Raw genomic sequence first — 21,978 nt, forward strand, 5'->3', positions numbered from 1 at the left:
TTTCGGTGTTTGCTGGTATATTCATTCAATATTAATGCAGATTTCATTTTCTACATTTTCCAACATTTGAAGACAAATGTGGTATACACTAAATGAAATATATGAAATTGATAACATTTCTGAAGCTTAAAATGAAAAAATTTCATGGTATGTATTAATTGCTCAATATTTCAGTTCAAATTATGCATAAAAATGAAGAGTCGTCGAATAATGAGCATTTTCTTGGAGTTATTTGACAGGTGCTACAATCTATTCTGCAGTTTTTCAATTAATTTCAAAAACTAATTCAATATTCTAGAAACAAATCTTTTACCTATACTATAGCACTTTTTTTGGAAGAATAATAGCTGGATGGCAAAAAAAGGTCTATGAATTTCGATAAAATCACAGGAAGTATAACAATAAAAATTCTTTGAATGAAAAATGGTTTAGTTACATCATTCTGTTAAAAAACTATCATTTGTGCTCGGATCTAAATGTACTTGGCATCTTTTTTTTAATCTGGATAATAACGTCCATAAATCATAAGTTAATTAATTAGAACCTGTTGATTGTTCTTGATCGTCGGATAGTGACATTAATCTGCTGGATCCATTTACCTATAACGGTCAAATTTCGTCCTCTATCGATTTTCAAAGCAAATAGGAATGAGCAAGTTAATCACAGCTCGAGTGCTGGGTAATAAATAAAACCGCCCAACCTCTGAGTATGTACCAGGGCCTTTCAAAAGGTTGCCAAGACTGTTTACCAGAAAACATTCGTTATTCCATTTTCTGCGTTTGAAAATAAAGGGAGGGAGTATATTTTAGGAGAAACAAATGGATGTTTATTCCATTTGCGTCAATTCTGCTCATTAACATAGCCTCCGAGGTGAAAATGGGCCTCATCACTGATGATGATTTTTCCATGAAAATTAAGAGCTCAAATTTTTTCACCAGTTTCATTATTGCCGACCCAGAAGGTGCTTCACAACAACCCAAAATTGCTTTAGTTTTGCGAACTGTGATTTGAAAAATTTTCACCATTTTTAAAGTGAATTTTAACAATTTCAACGTTTTGTTGAAGAAAGTATCGTTCCATTTTTAGTAATGGCGTAGTTTCTACTTGACAAATGTCGAGAGATGACAGCTTTAAAAGAAATAGCTGCCCAGATAGCTGGTTCTTCAAAATGAAACCTCTTATTGGAAAACCCTCTATATTCATAATTTCTATTCTGCAGAGTTTATTTCATGGAATATATGAGTCAATACCCCATAAATGGTACAATTCTACATTAAATTAATCGTTTCAGATGATACAAAATTATAGACGTATTCTTTTCGATTGCCCCTCGTACTTTTATCTTCGTCAATGGCGGTCTGCATTGAAAGTGTCCAATTCTTTTTTTTTTTTAATTCGCCAGTCTTGCGATGTGGAGTAGGATTTGAAGACCGTTTCTACTAGATGCGGCCGTGAAGAGTTGTTAAAGCAAATTGTGCGTTCATTTTATGAATCAAGTGAGAAATGCAATTATTGTTTTATTGAGTTGTGCTCTAATTTCGTAACTGTTGAGGTGACATCCGCCGGGAACAGGAAATGTAGGTATTTTTTGAAATATTTGAGGTGAAAAATTGTGAAATTTGGTCATTGAAACAATTAAAAATTTGCGTAAAATAATTGTAAGTTTTTGCGATTTCATAATTTTTTTACAACATTTTTAATGGTAAATTTTGTTCAATAACTTTAGAGTTATGGGATTTGAAAATGAAAATTCGAATCATTTCTTTCATTTTCAACTAACATGACCTGGCAATACAAAAAAACAATGCAAATTTAGCACCATCAAATTAATTAGAAAAATCTTTTTATGAATGTAAAGTTTTCATAAATTCATAACTTCTTAACTACTATACCTACTCTCTATATTTCCAATTTCATAACAGAACATGAGCGAGTTTTCAAAGAGTCAATTAAAAAAAATCGAATAAAAGCAATGAGAATAAGAAATAAAAATTCAATTCCATTTTCTCATTCATGATATCAACTCACAAAGAAGAAAATTCAAACTTCAAATTTCACACCATAATCAGTAATTTATCTCTTACAGAATATTTCCAATTTTATTGATATACAACATTGTGTTCTCAAGAAATTGATTTTTTCAATCGAAATTTTCAAGAATTTAAAACTCTGAAACGTTGCTTGAAAATATTGTATTTTTTTGTTATCGTGCCAATGCATATTTTCGATTTAATGGTAAAACATAATCAATTTATGGAGCAAAATGAAAAAAAAAATAACTCTGACATTATTGAAGCTACCACGTTGTGATAAGAAGTATCGCTCATAATATTATCGCAAAAAAGTATGTTTTGAGTTTCATAAATGTAGATCACCGAGTTTTTGAAAAATTAATTCTTCAATTCCTTGAATTTTGCCTTCAAAATTCGTAGATTGGTTTCTGAATCTAATAAATCTACATTCTGACAAGATTGCGTAGCAGATTCTCAAATTATTTGTTCTTGTTTGACCTTCTTTGATATTTCAATAACGAATTTGGTTTGTTTCAATGTTCAATAAACAACAATTATACCTCTTTCCCAATTAATAAGCTAGGACGTTCAGGAAACCACAATAAATACCTAACTTAATTGCTACTTTCAAATGTAGAAACGTACATCCATAATTTTTTCTCGATTGATCTGTCTATTATATTTCCCTTCTCCAATAAAAAACATTAGTATTGACAGCTTGATAGTGATTATCTGTAAGATCAACTTGGAATAAATTTACTAGTTGTGAAATAACTTAGACCTTCTACATATTTATTCATCTGTCATCTCAAAAGTGCCGTACAATCTCCGTAAACTTATTTCAATAATTAGCATATAATAGGAGGTCTTTTTGATCGATTCTTATGTAAAACTGAAGTACAATGTTGAGGTGTTAGCCTTGCAAAGTACTCAAGAATTTAGATAGTGTGAAAACTTCGAATTTTCGAAGTATTTCTTTCTAATTTTCTGTTTCCTGATGAAATCGTAGGTTGGATTACGCCATAGAACTAGATAGGCACAAAAAGAAGATTTCTTTTTAATTAATACTCGAATTAATCTTGATAACTTTCTCCATTCATCTCATATATTGCTGTTATTATAAGAGACACCGATGTCTACATCGGAAATTCCGATGAATTGGCCATCAAAATTGCCCAATTCATCACATCTAGATTTGAGTCTGGTGTTTTTCTTAGAAATCATTCGAAGAAAAATTCAAAATGATAATAATTCTTTTTCTCTATTTCAGTATCGTAATGAGTTCATTACAGTACTAAAAACAGTGCTGTAATGAACTCATTACAGCATTGTTTTCAGTTATATTTTTCGTTTTGTGGTTGTCTAAATTGACTTCCGATTCTATCAAATTTCAACACACGTCAATTGTCAATATAAAATAAATTGGATATAGTGAAATGATTTGCAACATTATTCACAATTTCTCTTGATTCTGGTGGTGTTCAATCGAATTCCTCAGACATAATTCACGAATTTAATGCGTAATTATAAATTATTTTAAAATTTGAAACGTATGATTCAAATTCAAATTTCGTAATCTGTCAATTTTCGTAACAGTCGGACCAACTGCCAAGATACAATACAAAAGTCACTAGGATGTATAATAAAAATTTTTCATTGAATTTGGACAAAATTCCACAAAACTTGACTGAAATAGAGAAAATATCGTCTAATACTCCTTCCAGAAGGCAATTCAAACACAAATGTTGGAATAAGAGCCCATTCTGCAACTTGTTTTAGAATACACTAATTCTAAATTTGAATTTGTTATAAATTCGAAAAATTTGTGAATATCAATTGAAAATTCGAACTTATTCAAAACGGACAAATTTCAATTCAAAACCACAGAATATACTAGCATTGGTACGAAGCGATACGCGCACAGAAACTAATCCCTAAAGTGTTCTTACTCTTAAAGAGTCAATCTTCTTCTTTCTTCTAGTTATAACATGCGATCTAGACAAATGAACACTCTAAGATGTTGAATTGGGACAATGTCGAACCCTAAATACTCTCCAAGACCTCGAAAGCTGTTTCTACAACCAGGAGTTCTTGAGGACGAGGAAGATGTGATAAGCGAAAGAAGTTTCGCTGGTGGTAATCTGTTAAGTCCACATCCTTACATTGAGATTACTCCTTCGGCAGCACACAACCTATCTAGGATCTCCACACAAACATCACTTACCCATGTTGCCGTCAGCAGATTGGACAGTGGAAGAACGGAAAGGTAACATTTTTTTTTTCAATTGTAGAAGCTTAATATTAGGCCAATTGAAAAGTCCCCGGTCAGGTGCACAGATGACGGTGCTAGTATTAAATACATATGATTTTTAGTTAGTACCAACCTTCAAACGATTCCTGTCAAAATTTGATAGTAGTACGACCATTAGTTTGGGAGATATTGCGTTGTGAGTGTAGCTACTTTTGTTATTTGAAAAAAAGATTGAAAAAAAGAATTTCGTGTGCTGATAAAATATTGCTTTTTGGAGGGAAAAATACAGTTGAAGCAAAATCTTGACTTGATGAAGAGTTTTCGGGGTCTGCACCAGTAAAATCAACCATCATTGATTGGTATGCTAAGTTTAAAGGTGGTGAAATGAGCACCGAAGACGGCGTACGCAAGAGAGGCTGTCACCGATGAAAAAATCAAAAAAGTTCACGAAATAATTTTGAATGACCGTAAAGTGAAGTTGATCGAGAAAGAAGATATTGTGAAGATATCATCTGAACGTGTACATCATATCATTCACGAATATTTGTACATGATGAAGCTGTGTGCAAAATGGGTGCCGTGCGAGCTCACAATTCATCAAAAGCAACAACGTGTTAATGATTCTGAGCAGTGGTTAAAGCTGTTTAAGTGCAATAAATGAATTTTTGCTTCGATATGTGACAATGGATGAAACATTACTCCATCATTTCACTCCGGAGTCCAATCGACAGCTGAGTGGACAGCACATGATGAACCGAATCCAAAGCGAGAAAAAACACAACAGTCAGCTGGCAAGGTGATGGCATCAGTAGGTATTCTGGGATGGGCAAGGTATAAAATTCATTGATTACCTCCAAACGGGCCAGACCATCAACATCTATTATTATATAGTGGTATTGGATCGTTTAAAGAATGAAATCGTTAAAAAACGGCCCCATTAGACGAAAAAAAAGGTGCTGTTCCATCAAGACAATGCGCCGTGTCACAAATCAATGAAAACAATGGCAAAATTGCATGAATTGGGCTTCGAATTACTTCTGCATCCGCCGTATTCGCCAGATCTGGCCCCCAGCGACTTTTTTTTGTTCTGAGACCTTAAAAGAATGCTCGCTGTAAAGAAATGTAGTGCCAATGAAGAAGTAATCGCCGAAACTGAGGCCTATTTTGAAGCGAAAGACAAATCGTACAACAAAAATTGTATCGAAAAGTTGGAAGATCGCTATAATTGCTGTATCGCCCTCGAAGGCAACTATGTTGAATAATAAAATCGAATTTTGCCAAAAAATGTGTTTTACTATGGTAGACCGGGGACTTTACAACTGGCCTGTTACATAATATGAATGTGGCCCACAAATTCTTTTACCATATTTGAGATATATTCTCTGGAGTAGGTAAACATTTTTTATTGAAATCGTATAAAACACTTTATAGTGGAAATATCTCCTTGACCAAATAGGAAATTGCCATAGAAATGAATAAGTTCTACTATTCCCAACATTTTTCACAGGAGTATATACGTTTTTATTATAAACATTGAAGTAAGTGAGAATATAAAATAAAATTATATTACAAAATGCTCTTTTGCATCTTGAGTTTTTGCTACAGTTATACGAAAAACTCTACAGGGTTCATTTGGTTTTTGTTTCTATTTGAAAATGTGCATTTTTTCTATAATTAGTTGCTTCAGGTGAGATTGTTTTCATTGGTTTTGATTTTTGATTGAGAAATTCTATTCTGCTCAAAATTTTCTATAAATCATAATTTATTTTTCAATCTCAATTGCATGAATGGACGAGCGCTCAAAAGTTCCAGACTTCTAGCCAGTGTTTTACTCATTTTTTTCGATATCCTGATGCTTGAATCAATGATTCTGACTACACTATCACCACCAAATTTTGAAAGAAGCTTGAAGTTTTTATGCTATATAAATACTCCAAATCTGAACTCACTTGGATCTTCTGCCAATGTTTTTTTCGATATTCTGCATGAGTAGTCTATACTGTCTTGATGATGCGATCAGCTTGAAATTTCCTTCTTATGTCTCCAATCAAAATCTTCAACTTCTTCGGTTTTATGATCACGGAGATAAAAAGGTTTTTGACCATTTTCCATTATTTATATTGATACAAACCATACGATGTTATATATTTTTGAAATCGGGAAAAATTAAGCTTTCAAAAAATGACCCAGAAATATAGTGTTCCCATTAGAAAAAACATAACTTTGGGACATAGCTTCGTAATTTAAAACCCTGTTAAAAAGACGAGCACGTCACTGGATTCTACGTAAAAAAAGTGCTTGTATAAAGTTTTAATTTCAGAGCTCTATCATCAGTATTAGCGGAGATATGAATTTTTTCGATATCGCCATTTTTCCAATTTTTGCTTATAACTCGAAAACAAAAGGAGGTGGCCAAAAATGAATACAAGTCGTGTTAGTTTCTCAGAAAAAGAGAACGAGAATGGGGTATCAGATTTTGTCTATCTCTTTTGATTTAAAAGTTGTAGTGCTAAAACATCGAAATTTGCCCATCCTGTACATGTAATTACATTTGCGATGTTCGGGGAGCGACCGCTCAACAAAAATCAAGAATTTCGCACCGAATCCAACTTAATTTTGGGTTGCATCTTATGATGATCCTACAGATTTCTCAACTGTCGAGATAACGATCTCGGAGACTTGTGTGAATAAACATATCAAATTGATAAAACAGTGTTAAAAAGAACACGGTCCCCGTGTTGCCAATTTCAATTCACACCAGCAAGTAAATTTGTTTTGTTTTTAACGTCATATGAGGTAAATTTCGCAACGGACATAGTAGAAAACCACTCAAGTGATGTGAAACATGAGTTTCAACGATAGAAACGAAGAAAATCAGTGTTTCTTCAACACTGGAGGCTCAACGCCCATTATAGTCGGTAAAAATCTAACGCCCCCTCTGTATTATGTGCCTAGTACGCCAACGTCATCCTCATCTGGAAGGTAAACCAATTTTTGTATTTAAGCTTTCAAATCTCATTCAAATTTTGGCTTATTTTACTAATAAAAACTTCTTGAAAAAAATTAACCCTCATATGAATTTCTCAAAGTTTCGGATGAAAAAATATCTGAAAAAAAAATGTCTCTATATCTGTCATTTGCAGTTTTTCTGTCGAGTATAAAAAATCAGTGGATATATTGAATTTTCAAGAAATTAAATTGGCAAAAAATATTTGTGCAATAATAAACAATAGTTTACAAGCTGTACCGCCATGATGATACTTTATTAAATAAATATAAATTTTCTATTATTTCTCGGAAAATTCGCAACAAAAAACTCTACAATGGAATGAAACATCAGAATATTTTTTGATATAAAAATAATCTTTATATAAGAACAGTCTAACTTGTAGGAAAGTTTCGATAATACTGAGATTTTTCGAAGTAACGGGTGTTTTTTTCGAGGTATATAACTTTAAGTTGGCATTACTGTTCAAGACGGTGACCGATTTAACAGCTGTCGAGTGATTCATTCTCAGTTTGGTTTGGCAATTCATCATGAATAGACTCACGCCTGAACAACGCTTGCAAATAGTGCAATTTTATTTCGAAAATAATGGTTCTGTGCGGAATACGTATCGCGCACTACGTCCATTTTATTTTGTTTAGCGATGAAGCGCACTTCTGGTTGAATGGCTACGTCAACAAACAAAACTGCCGCATTTGGAGTGAAGCTAATCCTCAAGTGTATGTCGAAACACCGTTACATCCAGAAAAACTGACTGTTTGGTGCGCTTTCTGGGCTGGTGGAATCATTGGTCCGTACTTCTTCAAAAACGATGATGGCCAGAACGTTACAGTCAATGGTGATTGGGTATAGAGCCATGTTACTAACTTTTTCATTCCTGAATTGAACAACCATGATGTCCAGGAGCTGTGGTTCCAACAAGACGGCGCAACATGTCACACAGCTCGTCACACAATCGATTTATTGAAAGACACGTTTGGTGACCGCCTAATTTCACGTTTTGGACCTGTGAATTGGCCTCCAAGATCTTGTGATTTAACACCGCTAGACTACTTTCTGTGGGGCTATGTAAAGTCATTGGTCTATGCGGATAAGTCATAAACCCTTGATCATTGACAACATTCGTGGCCGATATACGGCCACAAATGTTGGAAAAAGTAATCGAAAATTGGACGTCCAGATTGGACTACATCCGAGCCAGCCGTGGCGGTCATATGCCATAAATCATATTTAAAATGTAATGCCACAAGATTATCTTGCGGATAAATGATTGTTTTATTGCAATTTAAAGTTCTATAGCTCTAAAAAAAACACCCTTTATTTTAAGGGAAAGAGCATTTTAGTATAAATCTTATCTTTCACGTGGCTACAAGAAAAAGTCTAAAGGTTTTAAATCTCTTCGAGAAATAACACGATCAGAAAACTTTTCTTGCAAAATTGTGATTGTTTTCTTTCTTGTGTTCTACGCAGCGCCTTCTTGTTTAAAATAAACCTTCTTCATATCAGTATCTTCCAATTTCAACCATAAAAATCATTAATAATAACTCGGTAGTGCAATCCATTCACCTTAACAGTTGCACTAGCCTTATTTTCAAATGAGTAAGGTCCAATCACACCACCAGCCCAAAAACCTCACCAGAGTGACACGTTGAGGATGGAGAGGCTTTTCAACACTCATTCTTGGATTTTCCGAGCCCCATATGCGACAATTCTGTTTATTAATTTAGCCTCCGAGGTGAAAGTAGGCCTCATCACTGAAGATGATTTTTCAATGAAAATTCATATCATTTAGAGGCATTTCAAGGACCCAATCAGCGAAGATACAACGTTGCTGGTGATAGACCGGCTTGTACTCTTGTGTTAACAGAATTCATGCCAGAAATATAAATACCAATATCCTTCCAGGAGAACCTTCCGGAACAACACCAGCAGAAAACTAAGAAAACGCGCCATCTTCAAGAATGGCGACTGCAACATCATCCAATCCAGAATCGAGAACAAAAGAAGGCTTAGGTTCCTCCAAGACCTCTTCACGACATTGGTTGATGCCCAGTGGAGATGGACCCTCATCGTCTTCTCCATAGCCTTCCTAGGATCCTGGTTGGGCTTTGGTCTCATCTGGTGGCTGATTTCCTTCACTCATGGTGACTTGGAATACGAACATTTGCCAGATAAGCAAGAAGAATCAGACTGGGTGCCTTGCGTAACACAAATCTACGACTACACTTCTTGTTTCTTGTTCAGCATAGAAACCCAGCACACTATTGGTTATGGTGGGAGGTCCACAACTGAAGAATGCCCAGAAGCCATCTTCATAATGTGCCTGCAGAGTATAGTAGGTAAGACTCTTGGCTTTCTTGGAGCTTGTGACTTTTTGGAAAGGAGTTAGGACTTTTTCACCTCTTATATTCCTTAGGTATGATGATCCAAGCCTTCATGACTGGCATAGTCTTCGCCAAAATGACCAGACCAAAACACAGAACCCAGACCCTGCTCTTCTCGAAGAACGCTGTGGTTTGCCAAAGGGACGGCAGCCTGTGCCTTATGTTCAGAGTTGGAGACATGAGAAAGAGTCACATCATAGGTACCAATGTACGTGCCCAACTTATAAGACCAAGAAAAACGAGGGAGGGGGAAATACTGAATCAATTCCAAACGGAACTGACCATAACTGCAGATGGTTGTGATGGTAACATTTTCTTCATATGGCCTATGACGATTGTACATACCATTGACAGTTCTTCGCCCTTCTATCACCTGTCGGCCAGCGATTTGCTTCAAGAGAAGTTCGAGGTTGTGGTTATGTTAGAAGGTAGGCGATTTTGAGGTATTTCAAAGGTTTAAACTTTAACCAGTCTTTTTTTGTTGTTGTAGGTACCATTGAGAGTACAGGACAGTCCACACAGGCGAGGTCCAGTTATTTGGCAAGTGAGATACTGTGGGGTCATAAATTTGATCCCATAGTCAACTATAACAAGGAAAGACAAGGATACGAGGTGAACTACTCTATGTTCGACAACACTCAACCAGTGGATACGCCGCTGTGCTCAGGAGCTGAATTATCTGAGTTTTACAAACTCAAGGATATTGATATAAGTGAGTTTGAAAGCCTCATTCTTTCATTTATCTAGGAAGTATTATTCCGGTTGACGAATAGACCCTTGTGGAAACCCTTGATTTCATTTCGAGTTCAAATCACTTCTTTTTTTTTCAGATGGTACCAATGAGGAATTACTCGCAGTCGAAATAAGCAAAGAATGAAGATATTGATATTCCAACAAAAGAACAAGATAACCAAGTAGATGTAGTGATTTTTATTTATTTTATTTATCGGACAATTATCTGAGAATCTTATCAATAAAAGTATTGACAGAAACTTTCTCTTATTTTTTCAAAATAATTCGATTGAAGATACTCTAGAATGATTAGTCATTACGAGTAATTTTTTGTGAAAATTTGAGTGTAAATTTGGATTGTGTTTAAGATAAATTGTTGATAGATTCTGTATTGATTATTTTCTGCAAAACAAGAGTTTTCAATAAGAGAACGAATTCTACTAGTGTGTATTTCAAGAATTCGAAATAGGACTGGTTCTTTTGAGCGCACCTATTACCTGCGCCCTTGGAAACACTTTATATAGGCAAATGGTCCTTTTTTCTTACTTACTTACAAAATTTCAACACGGTTGGAGCTGAAATATAAGTTTGGTTTTGATGATCTGCTTCTGTTTTCTATGATGCGATCAGCATGAATTTTCCCATTAAGATTGACATCGTCATTATCAATTTAAATGCGAAATTTAATCTCAATTGGAGCCGTAGTTTTGAAATTATTATGGAAAAATTTCGAACGAAGATTGAATCCAAAAAGGAGATCAATAATCTCAAATTTTCATCACGAACAGAAAAATCGTAAATTATCACCCAATCAATCAATATTTATTGATATCTTAAAACATAGTATAATATAAGGAAATGTTAAGAAAGGAACAAGTTCAAAAAATTTTGATTTATTGAAATAATTCTAACAAGATTAGGACAAAAAAGCATTGAACAACTCGTTGCGGATAATCTTCAGCTTCCTCGGTGGCTTAGTGGTTAGAGCATCGAACTAGTTCTTCGGAGGTTGCGGGTTCGAGTCCCGCTCGGGGAGGTACTTTTTCCAGAATTAAAAAATTGTCTGAATGCCGTGAAATTAATTTCATATATCGAACAACTAAGTTAATCAATCAGGGAACAATTAATCTGTGCTATAATAGCATTTTTCAGTCTGCATTGAACTAATATTTTCTTAAATATTCTTCGTTAACCGGATTCAACCAACTCGGCAAATGGTTGTACAGCTGAATACTTGCAAAAGTTTCATATTAACTAGTATCGTGTTGTCGTATACTCTTAGAATACCATCATTCCAAGTTTGGTAGCGATAAAAGTCAAAGCATTTCATTAATTTACAAAGAAATATTGTTGAAACCATGTTCTAGCTTTTCTGTAGTGTTCGGTACTGATACAGCTCCGCTGCTGAACACAGTGGCGTATCAACTGGCCTAGTTTCGTCAAATTTTGAGTAATTGGCCTCATATCCCCCTCTCTCTTTGTTGTAGTGAACAATTGGTTGAAAAACGTGACCCCACAGTATTTCGTTTGCCAGGTAACTAGTTCTGGCTTGTGTCGCTTGGCCAGTGTTTTCCGTTGTTCCTGAAAAAAAAATAACGATAGTAATCTAATACGACTCTTTCAAACCTCTCATCACCGGAGAACGGGCATCTTGAAGTGATCATTTTAGTTATGGGAACATAAAAAAGGTCAACCGGAGTCAGATCAGGGAAATACGGTGGCCGTGACCAAATGAGTCTAGTAGAAAACGAAGAGTTTTTGCTTCGTTTCCTGAGGCGACAATGCCCTGTGAGGAATCCAGTGAGGAGGTAAAGATCCAGAAAATTCTTGGATCTCGCAGTGTCATAGTTTCGAAGAAACTTTTAGGAATGATTCAGCCCTGGAAGATTCCGCCAGAGTATTTCTCTTTCAGTTTTTTCCTTCGCCTGAAACTCTTTCTCGTAGGTACATTTTCCTATACTACAGAAAGGCTCTGGGCAAATGAAAGGTTTTTGTGGTCCTTTTATGGCAGATGTTTTGGAATAAAAAGACTTTTTTATTCTTGCCTATTTTGTTGAGTTTTCTTTAACACTCTAATAGCACCTTATGTGAGCTCAGATTTTGATTGCAGGCTGACTATCAGAATGTATCACTATATCACATTTCTGATAGTTTTTTGTAGCCAAACGTTATTACGATTCTAATAAATCTATACAGGGTGTATCAAGTTCGACGGCCTATTAGACGTTTCTGGAGAACGGGGCCGATTTGAATTCTGAAAATTCGGACTATGACATTGTTCAGGATGCCCTATTCAGCTAAAATATTTTCGAAATTCCGGCACTTCCGGTTATACAAGAATTGAAAAATTGATTTTCAAAAAAACCTTTTTTTTTAAATTTATGTCTCAGATATTATCAAGATTTCCATTCTCAATTACTCTTCACTAAAATGATTGCGTGAATTATTTTTACTGTGAATATCCTATGCGTATACTCAATTCACTTTCTCAAACTAGAATGATGTAGGAATATCGTGCATATCTTGAACTTGAGAAATATCAACACAGGGTGTTTCAAATATTGTGCCAAAAATTGTGAACAAAATTTGATCATAATTTTCGATTTTCAAATTAGAACTCAATTTTTTTATGATTGCGTTGGATTCTACGGTGAAAAATAAGGGTAGTGTCTAACATGATTATACTCCCAAATTCAATAATTCAAGAGTTATACGAGATTTTATGAATTTATGTTATACGTAGGGTCAATTTCATTCAATCTGTTTCTAGAGTGCGTTTCATATCAGTATTCTATGATCATAGAAATTAAAATATGCAATTATTTCAAAGTGACATGTGTACTCATTATTGAAGCTAGTAGATTATAATTTCACGATATGAATCCCAGTTATTCAGATAATAAAGTTCCGGATCTATTCCATATCCACGGTGAATGCAACAGAATTGTTTCGAGAACTTGTCGAGGATTCAACCAGAAATATCCACATTAACCACCAATTGACGAGAAGATATTTCGTAAGTATGTTTCAAACTTTCTGTTACTCCCTTTTCAAAACCACGCTGATTTTTTCCTGAATTCATAAAATGTATTCTACCGCTTTTTTATATAAATAGAATTGGCACACAGGAGTCCTGCATGATTTTATCTCATTTGGTAGGTACAGGTTTTTTTCTTCTAGGTAGGTACTCCAGTAGGATATTCATAAAGTATGAAACATCCTTTCAAGAAGATAAGGACATTTCTGATTTAAAATTCGATAAGTTCTACCAATAATTCTATTGCATTCATCGTGAATATGGAATTAGATATTTATAATACAAGTGCAGAAGTTATTGATATTCTTCCAAGAGTTCAAAATGAACGAGTGGTAGAATGAGCCTTCTGTACGAGTTTTAAACATTATATTCCCGAATTCACTGCCTTTTTATTGAAATTAACGAAAATTCCAATAAATACCTATTAGTGATTTTTGCATTGAAAAATGTTGGTTTGCAGAACAGTTTTCTGTATCATAAATTTGACAGATAATAGATAAATCTGTTCCAGTCTATTTTGTTCCACAAAATGTGCCGGAAAGACCTCATTTGCCACATAATAAGAGAAAAGTATATCCAGAATTTTGTTATTTTAATATCGGAAATTCAATTCGTGAAATAAAATTAGTGTTGCTTTGATAATGAAAATACATGTAAAGTAATTAGATAAGTAAATTTCTATGGTCATAGAGTATTACTGCTAGTCTGGAAACAGATGAAATGAAATTGACCCTACGTATAACATAAATTCATAAATTCTCGAATAACTCCTGAATTATTGAATTTGGGAGCATAATCATGTTTGGACACTACCCTTATTTTTCACCGTAGAACCCAACGCAATCATAAAAAAATTGGGTTCTAATTTGAATATCGAAAGTTATGATCAAATTTTGTTCACAATTTTTGGCACAATATTTGAAACACCCTGTGATGATATCTCTCAAGTTCAAGATATGCACGATATTCCTACATCATTCTAGTTTGAGAAAGTGAATTGAGTATACGCATAGAATATACACAGTAAAAATAATTCACGTAATATTGACTATGGAAGTTCTCTCTTTTTTTCGGTTTTTCCTTAATATTTTGAAAACTATGAGAACTAACGCAATAATTTTAGGAAAGAGTAATTGAAAATAAAAATCTTGAGATTATCTAAGAGATAAAATGAAAAAGAAAGTTTTTTTTGGAAAATTTTTCTTTCAATTCTTGTATAACTGGAATTGCCGGAACTTCGAAAACATTTTAGCTGAATAGGGCATCATGAACAATGTCATATTCCGAATTTTCAGATTTCAAATCGGCCCCGTTCTCCAGAAACGTCTAATAGGCCGTCGAACACACCTTGTATATTTATCTATCTATTCTTATGATACTAACCTTCAAGGCTGACCAAAACCTCGAAATTTCCTCGCAGCATATCGCCAGCTGACAAGTAATAAAAAGGCGAATTTTCGTCGATGACGTGAACTATGGTCATTGGCCAGATGAAGAACAAATTTCCTTGGACGTTGTCTGAGGAGAGTTCTAATTCTGTGTGGAATCTATTCAGAACCTCCCCCTCCTTGGTTCTTCTGCAGGCCACAACTTGTGCTCTGACGTTAGCATCGATTATATGGCTTTTTCTCATGTCGCCAATCCTGAAGATGAAGCACAGTTGGTCGTCTCTTTGGCAAACCACTGCGTTTCTTGAAAAGAGCAGCGTTTGGGCTCTTTGCTTTGGTCTGGTAAGCTTGGCGTAGACTATGCCTATCATGAGGGCTTGGATCATCATACCTGCAATGGAATAGTATAGGGTTTCTCTGTAGGAATGATACAATTGGGTATATTGGCAACACTGTATTATTCTTTGACATTTATTATGTCATTTGTGATCAGTAGGCTCATTTGTAAATACTGAGATCGTTTTAGGAAGAATTGATGGGAGACATTATTCATTAAATATAAACACTATTCGTCTTATTGAAGACGAATTTGAGAGTGAATCTTCTTTACACAATAGAAGATTACCGGCAGCAAGAGAATACTCATTGCAGCTAAAATTAAACCAACAATGGTAAAAAATGTTACTCTTCAACATATGCAACTAAACGCTCTTCGAAATGAACCAAGAGACATTTTTATCAACCCAGCATGAAGTTATCATATATGGGATACGCCGTTTAACCTGAAGACCAAAATAGCAAAGTTTATAGTTCTCTACAATCTCTAAAGACCGCAGACCAAGTCTGTGGTCTTGGAGGCCACAGAATTGGTCACCACGAAAGGAAGAACATCTTAATCTCCAGACTTCACCTTAGCAGCGTTTCCTCATTTTTAAAGATATCCTAGCTAGATCTGGCATTTGCTAGTGACTTACCTACGACGCTTTGCAAGCACATCACAATGATGGCGTCCAAACACTCCTCAGTGATTGCCCTGCCACCATAACCCGTCGTTATCTGCGTCTCAACGCTGAACAGGAAGGAAGACGTAAAATTGTAGATTTCTGTAACGCATGGCGTCCAACTGTTCTTCTTCTGTAACGGTGGCATGTGGTCGGGTTCCAGATCGCCATGACTGATGCTGATGATCCACCAGATCATAGCGAAACCCAGGAAGGACACGGAGAAGCTTATCGCGAAAACCAGAAGGGTCCATCTCCATTTGGCGTCTACCAGAGTGGAGAAGAGGTCTTGGACGAACTTGAGCTTGTGTCTTCCTGCTATCTTATGTTGGGTGACGTTGCAAGTGCCATTTTTGAAGATGATACGTTTTCGGGGAGGTTCTGGAAAGGGTGAGGTGAAGGGGCGTCTGGAAGATCGAAGAATTTAGTTTAGGGTGCTCAAAAAGTTTTTTTTGAGAGTTTGATAGAAGGTATAGTTGAAAGTTTTTGGTGCAGAGTTGCTTGAAGCAGCTTGCTATGGGTGAACTGCCAAAAAACGTCACGTAAGGAAATAGCCCATCTCTATTTTTCTCTTTATTTCTGTCTCTTTGTGTTATTTAAACAGGGTATTCCTTAGAGATCGTGTTGAACTTGAGGAAAATGTAGATCAAAAGGCAGCCTACCTGTTATGAAAAATTCCCCTTGATGGGAGTCTTACCGTTTTTAAGAAGTAATTTTTTTAATGGAAACATTTACTTTAAGCTGTTGGTACAATATACTTTTCCAATAAAATACAGGGTGATTCACCAGGATGGCCTGTTAGACGTTTATGGAAAACTAATCATAATTTTGAGCTGAAAATTTGCATTTTGGGGTTTGAGACAATGATCTTTCTCCCTTAAATATTCTCAGATCTCTATAATTTCCGGTTATACCGGAAACATACTACTACTTCCTCATTTCAAATGTCACACCCAGTATATGATGATTTATTTTCAAAATCAACGAATTCAATTATCAATTCAGGAGAATTGATATCAAATGAAATATAGCCGAAAGTACCAGAATGTGAAGGAAATCATTGAATAGTAAATGTGTTTTTGTGAATGAGTTTATTGATGGAAATTGTGGTTTTTCACCTGTTTTTACCGTTGGATCCATTAGACCTCTGGCTGGGTTGATGAAACAGAGTGGGAGTCAATTTTTTCGTAGTCAATATGGGACTGACTTGAGACTTTTCTGTAGAATCTATGTCAGCATTGTAACTTTCAAGAAAATTCTCCATATTCACGATAAAACCGCCACAGTAGGATTCACTGCACCTTGCTAACAGAGAAACTATAATATACGATTGCTAAATATACATCGTATCGTTATTTTATTGTTTTATCTTGGAATCTATCTTTACGAGATCTTGAAATTAGACGATTAGCGATTTATCTGATAGGAGTTTCGCTCATAAGTGAATTTTATTGTCGTTTGCACTCGAGAAAAGTCTCTTACCGAGTTGATTTGACCTATTCTCAAGTAGAGAATATAACAGGCCAATTGAAAAGTCTCCGGTCTACCATATTAAAACACATTTTTTTTGGCAAAATTCGATTTATTATTCAACATAGTGGCTCTCGAGGGCGATACAGCTATTATAGCGATCTTCCAACTTTTCTATACAATTTTTGTAGTACGATTTGTTTTTCGCTTCAGAATAGGCCTCAGTTTCGGCGATTACTTCTTCATCGGCGCTAAATTTCTTTCCAGCGAGCATTCTTTTGAGGTCTGAGAACAGGAAAAAGTCACTGGGGGTCAGATCTGGCGAATACGATGGATGCAGAAGAAATTCGAAGCCCAATTCATGCAATTTTGTCATTGTTTTCATTGATTTGTGACACGGCGCATTGTCTTGATGAAAGGCCAACTTGTTTTCTTCAAATGGGGCCTTTTTTATCGATTTCATCCTTCAAACGATCCAATAACGCTATACATATAATAATCGCTGTTGATGATCTGGCCCTTTTGGAGGTAATCAATGAATATTATACCTTGCGCATCCAAGAATACTGATGCCATAACCTTGCCAGCTGACTGTTGTGTTTTTCCTCGCTTTGGATTCGGTTCATCGAGTGCAGTCCACTCAGCTGACTGTCGATTGGACTCTGGAGTGAATGATGGAGCTATGTTTCATCCATTGTCACATATCGACGCAAAAATTCAGGTTTATTGCACTTGAAACACTGCTCCGAATCATTAACACGTTGTTGCTTTTGATCGATTGTGAGCTCGCGCGGCACCCATTTTGCACACAGCTCTCTCATGTATAAATATTCGTGAATGATATGATGTACACGTTCGAATGATATCTTCACAATGTCTGCTGTCTCAATCAACTTTACTTCACGGTCATTCGAAATTATTTTGTGAACTTTTTTTATTTTTTCGTCATTCGTTTTTGAGGGACGCATACGGTTTCGATTCATCACATCACTAACTCGTCCCAACAGTTCAAATTTTTCTACTAGCTGCTGAGGAAGTGCTTTAGTTTTGCGAACCACGATTGCAAAATTTTCACTATTTTTGTAGTGAATTTTAACGACTCCAATGCGTTCATTCAAAGTTGATTTTCAGGTGATTTTGACCCTTATCCAATTCTCCAATTCACCTAAATGTAATACAGATCCGACCCAAAGAAATTTGGATAAGGGTCAAAATCACCTGAAAATCAACTTTGACTGACATTGTATGATATATCGTTGAATTCAAAGTTAAAAGTTATTTCGAGAAGTGTCATAAAATATACAGGTCCGAATTGAAAAAAATGAGGTTGAGGGTGGCCCAGAGAGCACGAAACGTTGGATACGAAATCTGATTACGTCATATTGAGAACAATTTACTGTCGAATGAAAAATTCCTGTAACATTATTTGATAATATTTGAAATAAAGAGGGAAAAAAAGAAAAATCAAAATGACAGAATTTACTTTTCTTATGATATCTCGATAACCGGCCTGATAATCTCGATTTTTTTGAACTGCTTGATAATGCTTCTTTGTATGCAACTTTTTCTCCATTTGACCGACCTTCTAACTCTTATGGTTTAAAAGTTATCAATACAATCCCATTGAAAAAGTGGCCACCCTGTATAGAATTTTTCGAAGGTCAGGACTGTCGATTAGATCGGAAGTTTTCCCCCAGCACGTGAGTAGCCTGCATAACGAAGTGTAGCGGCGCAAATGTAAACACACCTTTATTCCTGTCGACAGATACGCGGTATAGAAAACAGGTCAATTTCACCAAACGATCAGCAAGCTACACTCCGATAAAAAAGTCACGCTCTTCGACAGATTAACAGAACGTTCCACGCGCCCACTTTCCATTCTTCAATTAACGTTCACCTTCCTTTTCATTAGTTTCGCTAAATTCCGCCAAAAACCCCCTAACCCGCCACTGATTAATGGACTCCCTTTATTAACATTAGCAAAGCGGCCATTTGACAGGGGGAAAGTGATGAATTGTTGGAAAACGACAAGGCCTCACAAACGAAGTTGTGTCGATCTCCATTGGCGGAGGCAGGAGGAGGCATTGTGAGGGGCGTTTTTTTTTAGAGCTATAGAACTTTAAATTGCAATAAAACAACGATGGATTATTAGATTGACATGAATTTTATTTATACGCAAGATAATCTTGTGGCATTACATTTTAAATATGATTTTTGGTATATGACCGCCACGGCTGGCTCGGATGTAGTCCAATCTGGACGTCCAATTTTCGATGACTTTTTCCAACATTTGTAGCCGTATATCGGCAATAACACGGCGAATGTTGTCTTTCAAATGGTCATGGGTTTGTGGCTTATCCGCATAGACCAATGACTTTAGATAGCCCAACAGAAAGTAGTCTAGCGGTGTTAAATCACAAGATCTTGGAGGCCAATTCACAGGTCCAAAACGTGAAATTAGGCGGTCACCAAACGTGTCTTTCAATAAATCGATTGTGGCACGAGCTGTGTGACATGTTGCGCCGTCTTGTTGGAACCACAACTCCTGGACATCATGGTTGTTCAATTCAGGAATGAAAAAGTTAGTAATCATGGCTCTATACCGCTCACCATTGACTATAACGTTCTGGCCATCATCGTTTTTGAAGAAGTACGGACCAATGATTCCACCAGCCCATAAAGCGCACCAAACAGTCAGTTTTTTTGGATGTAACGGTGTTTTGACATACACTTGAGGATTAGCTTCACTCCAAATGCGGTAGTTTTGTTTGTTGGCGTAGCCATTCAACCAGAAGTGCGCTTCATCGCTAATGGACGTAGTGCGCGATACGTATTCCGCACAGAACCATTATTTTCGAAATAACATTGCACTATTTGCAAACGTTGTTCAGGCGTGAGTCTATTCATGATGAATTGCCAAACCAATCTGAGAATAAATCACTTGAAAGCTGTTGAATCGGTCGCCATCTTGAACAGTAATACCAACTTAAAGTTATATACCTCGAAAAAAAAAACACCCTACACCTCTGTACCTAACTTTCATATGGGTGGATCCATAATAATATTTGAACCCATTAAGGAACTAAACTGAAATATTCGGACTCTGAACCAACCCTCAAAACATCAAGTCTCTAGCACTTTCTGCTTGAGAGTTAGTGTTTATACTCCGGCCGGATGGACGAACAGATCCGATATTGACGTCAATCTCTTCATTTTAGATAAAGTCGCACTAAATTATAAAAACGGAGCTCCTTTTGGAAGGAAACTGATAATTTTCTGAAAATCCGCGTCTACGCCACTGTCGATCACGAACAAGTGATGCAACTATGGAATTTTGCCGGTAATCTAGCAAACGTACGTGCGACAGGCCCGATTGTATCAATATCCGGGCTAATAGAATGAACCGAACGGTGTTCCATCAATTTTAGAGATGACGGAAACATCTTGAACGTAATCCGCGCCAACTTTCGTCAAAAGATGGCGCTCTGTTCGGTGTTTCGTATCCGACTTTTTTCTTCTGTGGTTTTGTTCGTTTAGTTTGACATTCGAGTCGTAGTCTGGCTTACAGTAGGGATGATTCGCGTTTGAGATATTGATCTTATGGGGTCAAGTCGAAAACATTATGTTTCCTGTTTATTGAAATGACCTTGTTGAGTTCTTCGTTCTAAAGAGTGTTTTTTAAGAGCTATAGAACTTTAAATTGCAATAAAACAACGATGGATTATTCGATTGACACGAATTTTATTTATCCGCAAGATAATCTTGTGGCATTACATTTTAAATATGATTTCTGGCATATGACCGCCACGGCAGGCTCGGATGTTGTCCAATCTGGACGTCCAATTTTCGATGACTTTTTCCAACATTTGTGGCCGTATATCGGCAATAACACGGCGAATGTTGTCTTACAAATGGTCAAGGGTTTGTGGCTTATCCACATAGACCAAAGACTTTACATAGCCCCACAGAAAGTAGTCTAGCGGTGTTAAATCACAAGATTCACAGGTCCAAAACGTGAAATTAGGCGGTCACCAAACGTGTCTTTCAATAAATCGATTGTGGCACGAGCTGTGTGACATGTTGCCTCGTCTTGTTGGAACCACAGCTCCTGGACATCATGGTTTTTCAATTCAGGAATGAAAAAGTTAGTAATCATGGCTCTATACCGATCAGCATTGACTGTAACGTTCTGGCCATCATCGTTTTTGAAGAAGTACGGACCAATGATTCCACCAGCCCATAAAGCGCACCAAACAATCAGTTTTTCTGGATGTAACGGTGTTTCGACATACACTTGAGGATTAGCTTCACTCCAAATGCGGCAGTTTTGTTTGTTGACGTAGCCATTCAACCAGAAGTGCGCTTCATCGCTAAACAAAATAAAATGGACTCATTGTTCAACCGATTCTATTCCCAAATTTTTCTTGCTAATTGAATTTCTTCTCAGATCGCTGAAAATGTTAAACGATCTACCATAAAAATCCCTTTTCCACTTAATTTCTACAATTTACTTTCCTACCGAACCCTCATAACTCCCAAATCTTATTCTATGCCCTTCAACCGAGAACTACGAAATTCTCCCAAACAAAAATTATTATTGAAATCAAGTATAGGGTGATTGCTGACTACGAAACTCATTAACAGGGGCGTTAAATCAACCAGCTAGACTGTTTAATTATGGAGCTGAAACTTGGCG

General features: G+C 36.0%; 2 protein-coding genes across 5 annotated transcripts; one reads left to right on the top strand and one right to left on the bottom strand.

Moving 5' to 3' along the window:
• The first annotated feature begins 1,404 nt into the window (after positions 1–1,404).
• LOC123682484 (ATP-sensitive inward rectifier potassium channel 12) lies at positions 1,405–10,642 on the top strand. 4 transcript variants are annotated; one of them, XM_045621116.1, is made up of 6 exons: positions 1,405–1,577; positions 3,994–4,278; positions 9,176–9,609; positions 9,687–10,082; positions 10,145–10,366; positions 10,485–10,642. In XM_045621116.1, exons 2-6 carry the CDS (start codon positions 4,046–4,048, stop codon positions 10,529–10,531), a joined length of 1,332 nt encoding a protein of 443 aa, XP_045477072.1. In that variant the 5' UTR covers positions 1,405–1,577; positions 3,994–4,045; the 3' UTR covers positions 10,532–10,642. The 4 variants fall into 4 exon arrangements, with proteins under 4 accessions (XP_045477072.1, XP_045477073.1, XP_045477075.1 ...); XM_045621117.1 differs by having other exon boundaries at positions 1,479–1,496; XM_045621119.1 differs by lacking the exons at positions 1,405–1,577; positions 3,994–4,278 and adding an exon at positions 5,834–5,950.
• A 621-nt stretch (positions 10,643–11,263) lies between these two features.
• Positions 11,264–17,160, bottom strand: LOC123682661 (ATP-sensitive inward rectifier potassium channel 11-like). The gene is made up of 4 exons (XM_045621409.1): positions 16,931–17,160; positions 15,786–16,219; positions 14,807–15,202; positions 11,264–11,967 (listed from the first exon to the last, which is right to left on the bottom strand). Exons 1-4 carry the CDS (start codon positions 17,074–17,076, stop codon positions 11,750–11,752), a joined length of 1,194 nt encoding a protein of 397 aa, XP_045477365.1. The 5' UTR covers positions 17,077–17,160; the 3' UTR covers positions 11,264–11,749.
• Positions 17,161–21,978: the final 4,818 nt, after the last annotated feature.

Source organism: Harmonia axyridis, chromosome 6, assembly GCF_914767665.1.
Source record: "Harmonia axyridis chromosome 6, icHarAxyr1.1, whole genome shotgun sequence".
NCBI lineage: Eukaryota > Metazoa > Arthropoda > Insecta > Coleoptera > Coccinellidae > Harmonia > Harmonia axyridis.

Bases quoted from the DNA above. Each gene is read 5' to 3' on its own strand.
- LOC123682484 (XM_045621116.1), top strand. From the start codon at position 4,046: ATGTCGAACCCTAAATACTCTCCAAGACCTCGAAAGCTGTTTCTACAA. The intron at 9,610-9,686 runs GTAAGACTCTTG...TATATTCCTTAG, and splicing joins GTGCCTGCAGAGTATAGTAG to GTATGATGATCCAAGCCTTC. The intron at 10,367-10,484 runs GTGAGTTTGAAA...TTTTTTTTTCAG, and splicing joins ACTCAAGGATATTGATATAA to ATGGTACCAATGAGGAATTA.
- LOC123682661 (XM_045621409.1), bottom strand. From the start codon at position 17,076: ATGGAGAATTTTCTTGAAAGTTACAATGCTGACATAGATTCTACAGAA. The intron at 16,220-16,930 runs GTGAAAAACCAC...TCGATCTTCCAG, and splicing joins GGATCCAACGGTAAAAACAG to ACGCCCCTTCACCTCACCCT. The intron at 15,203-15,785 runs GTAAGTCACTAG...ATTCCATTGCAG, and splicing joins GTGCTTGCAAAGCGTCGTAG to GTATGATGATCCAAGCCCTC.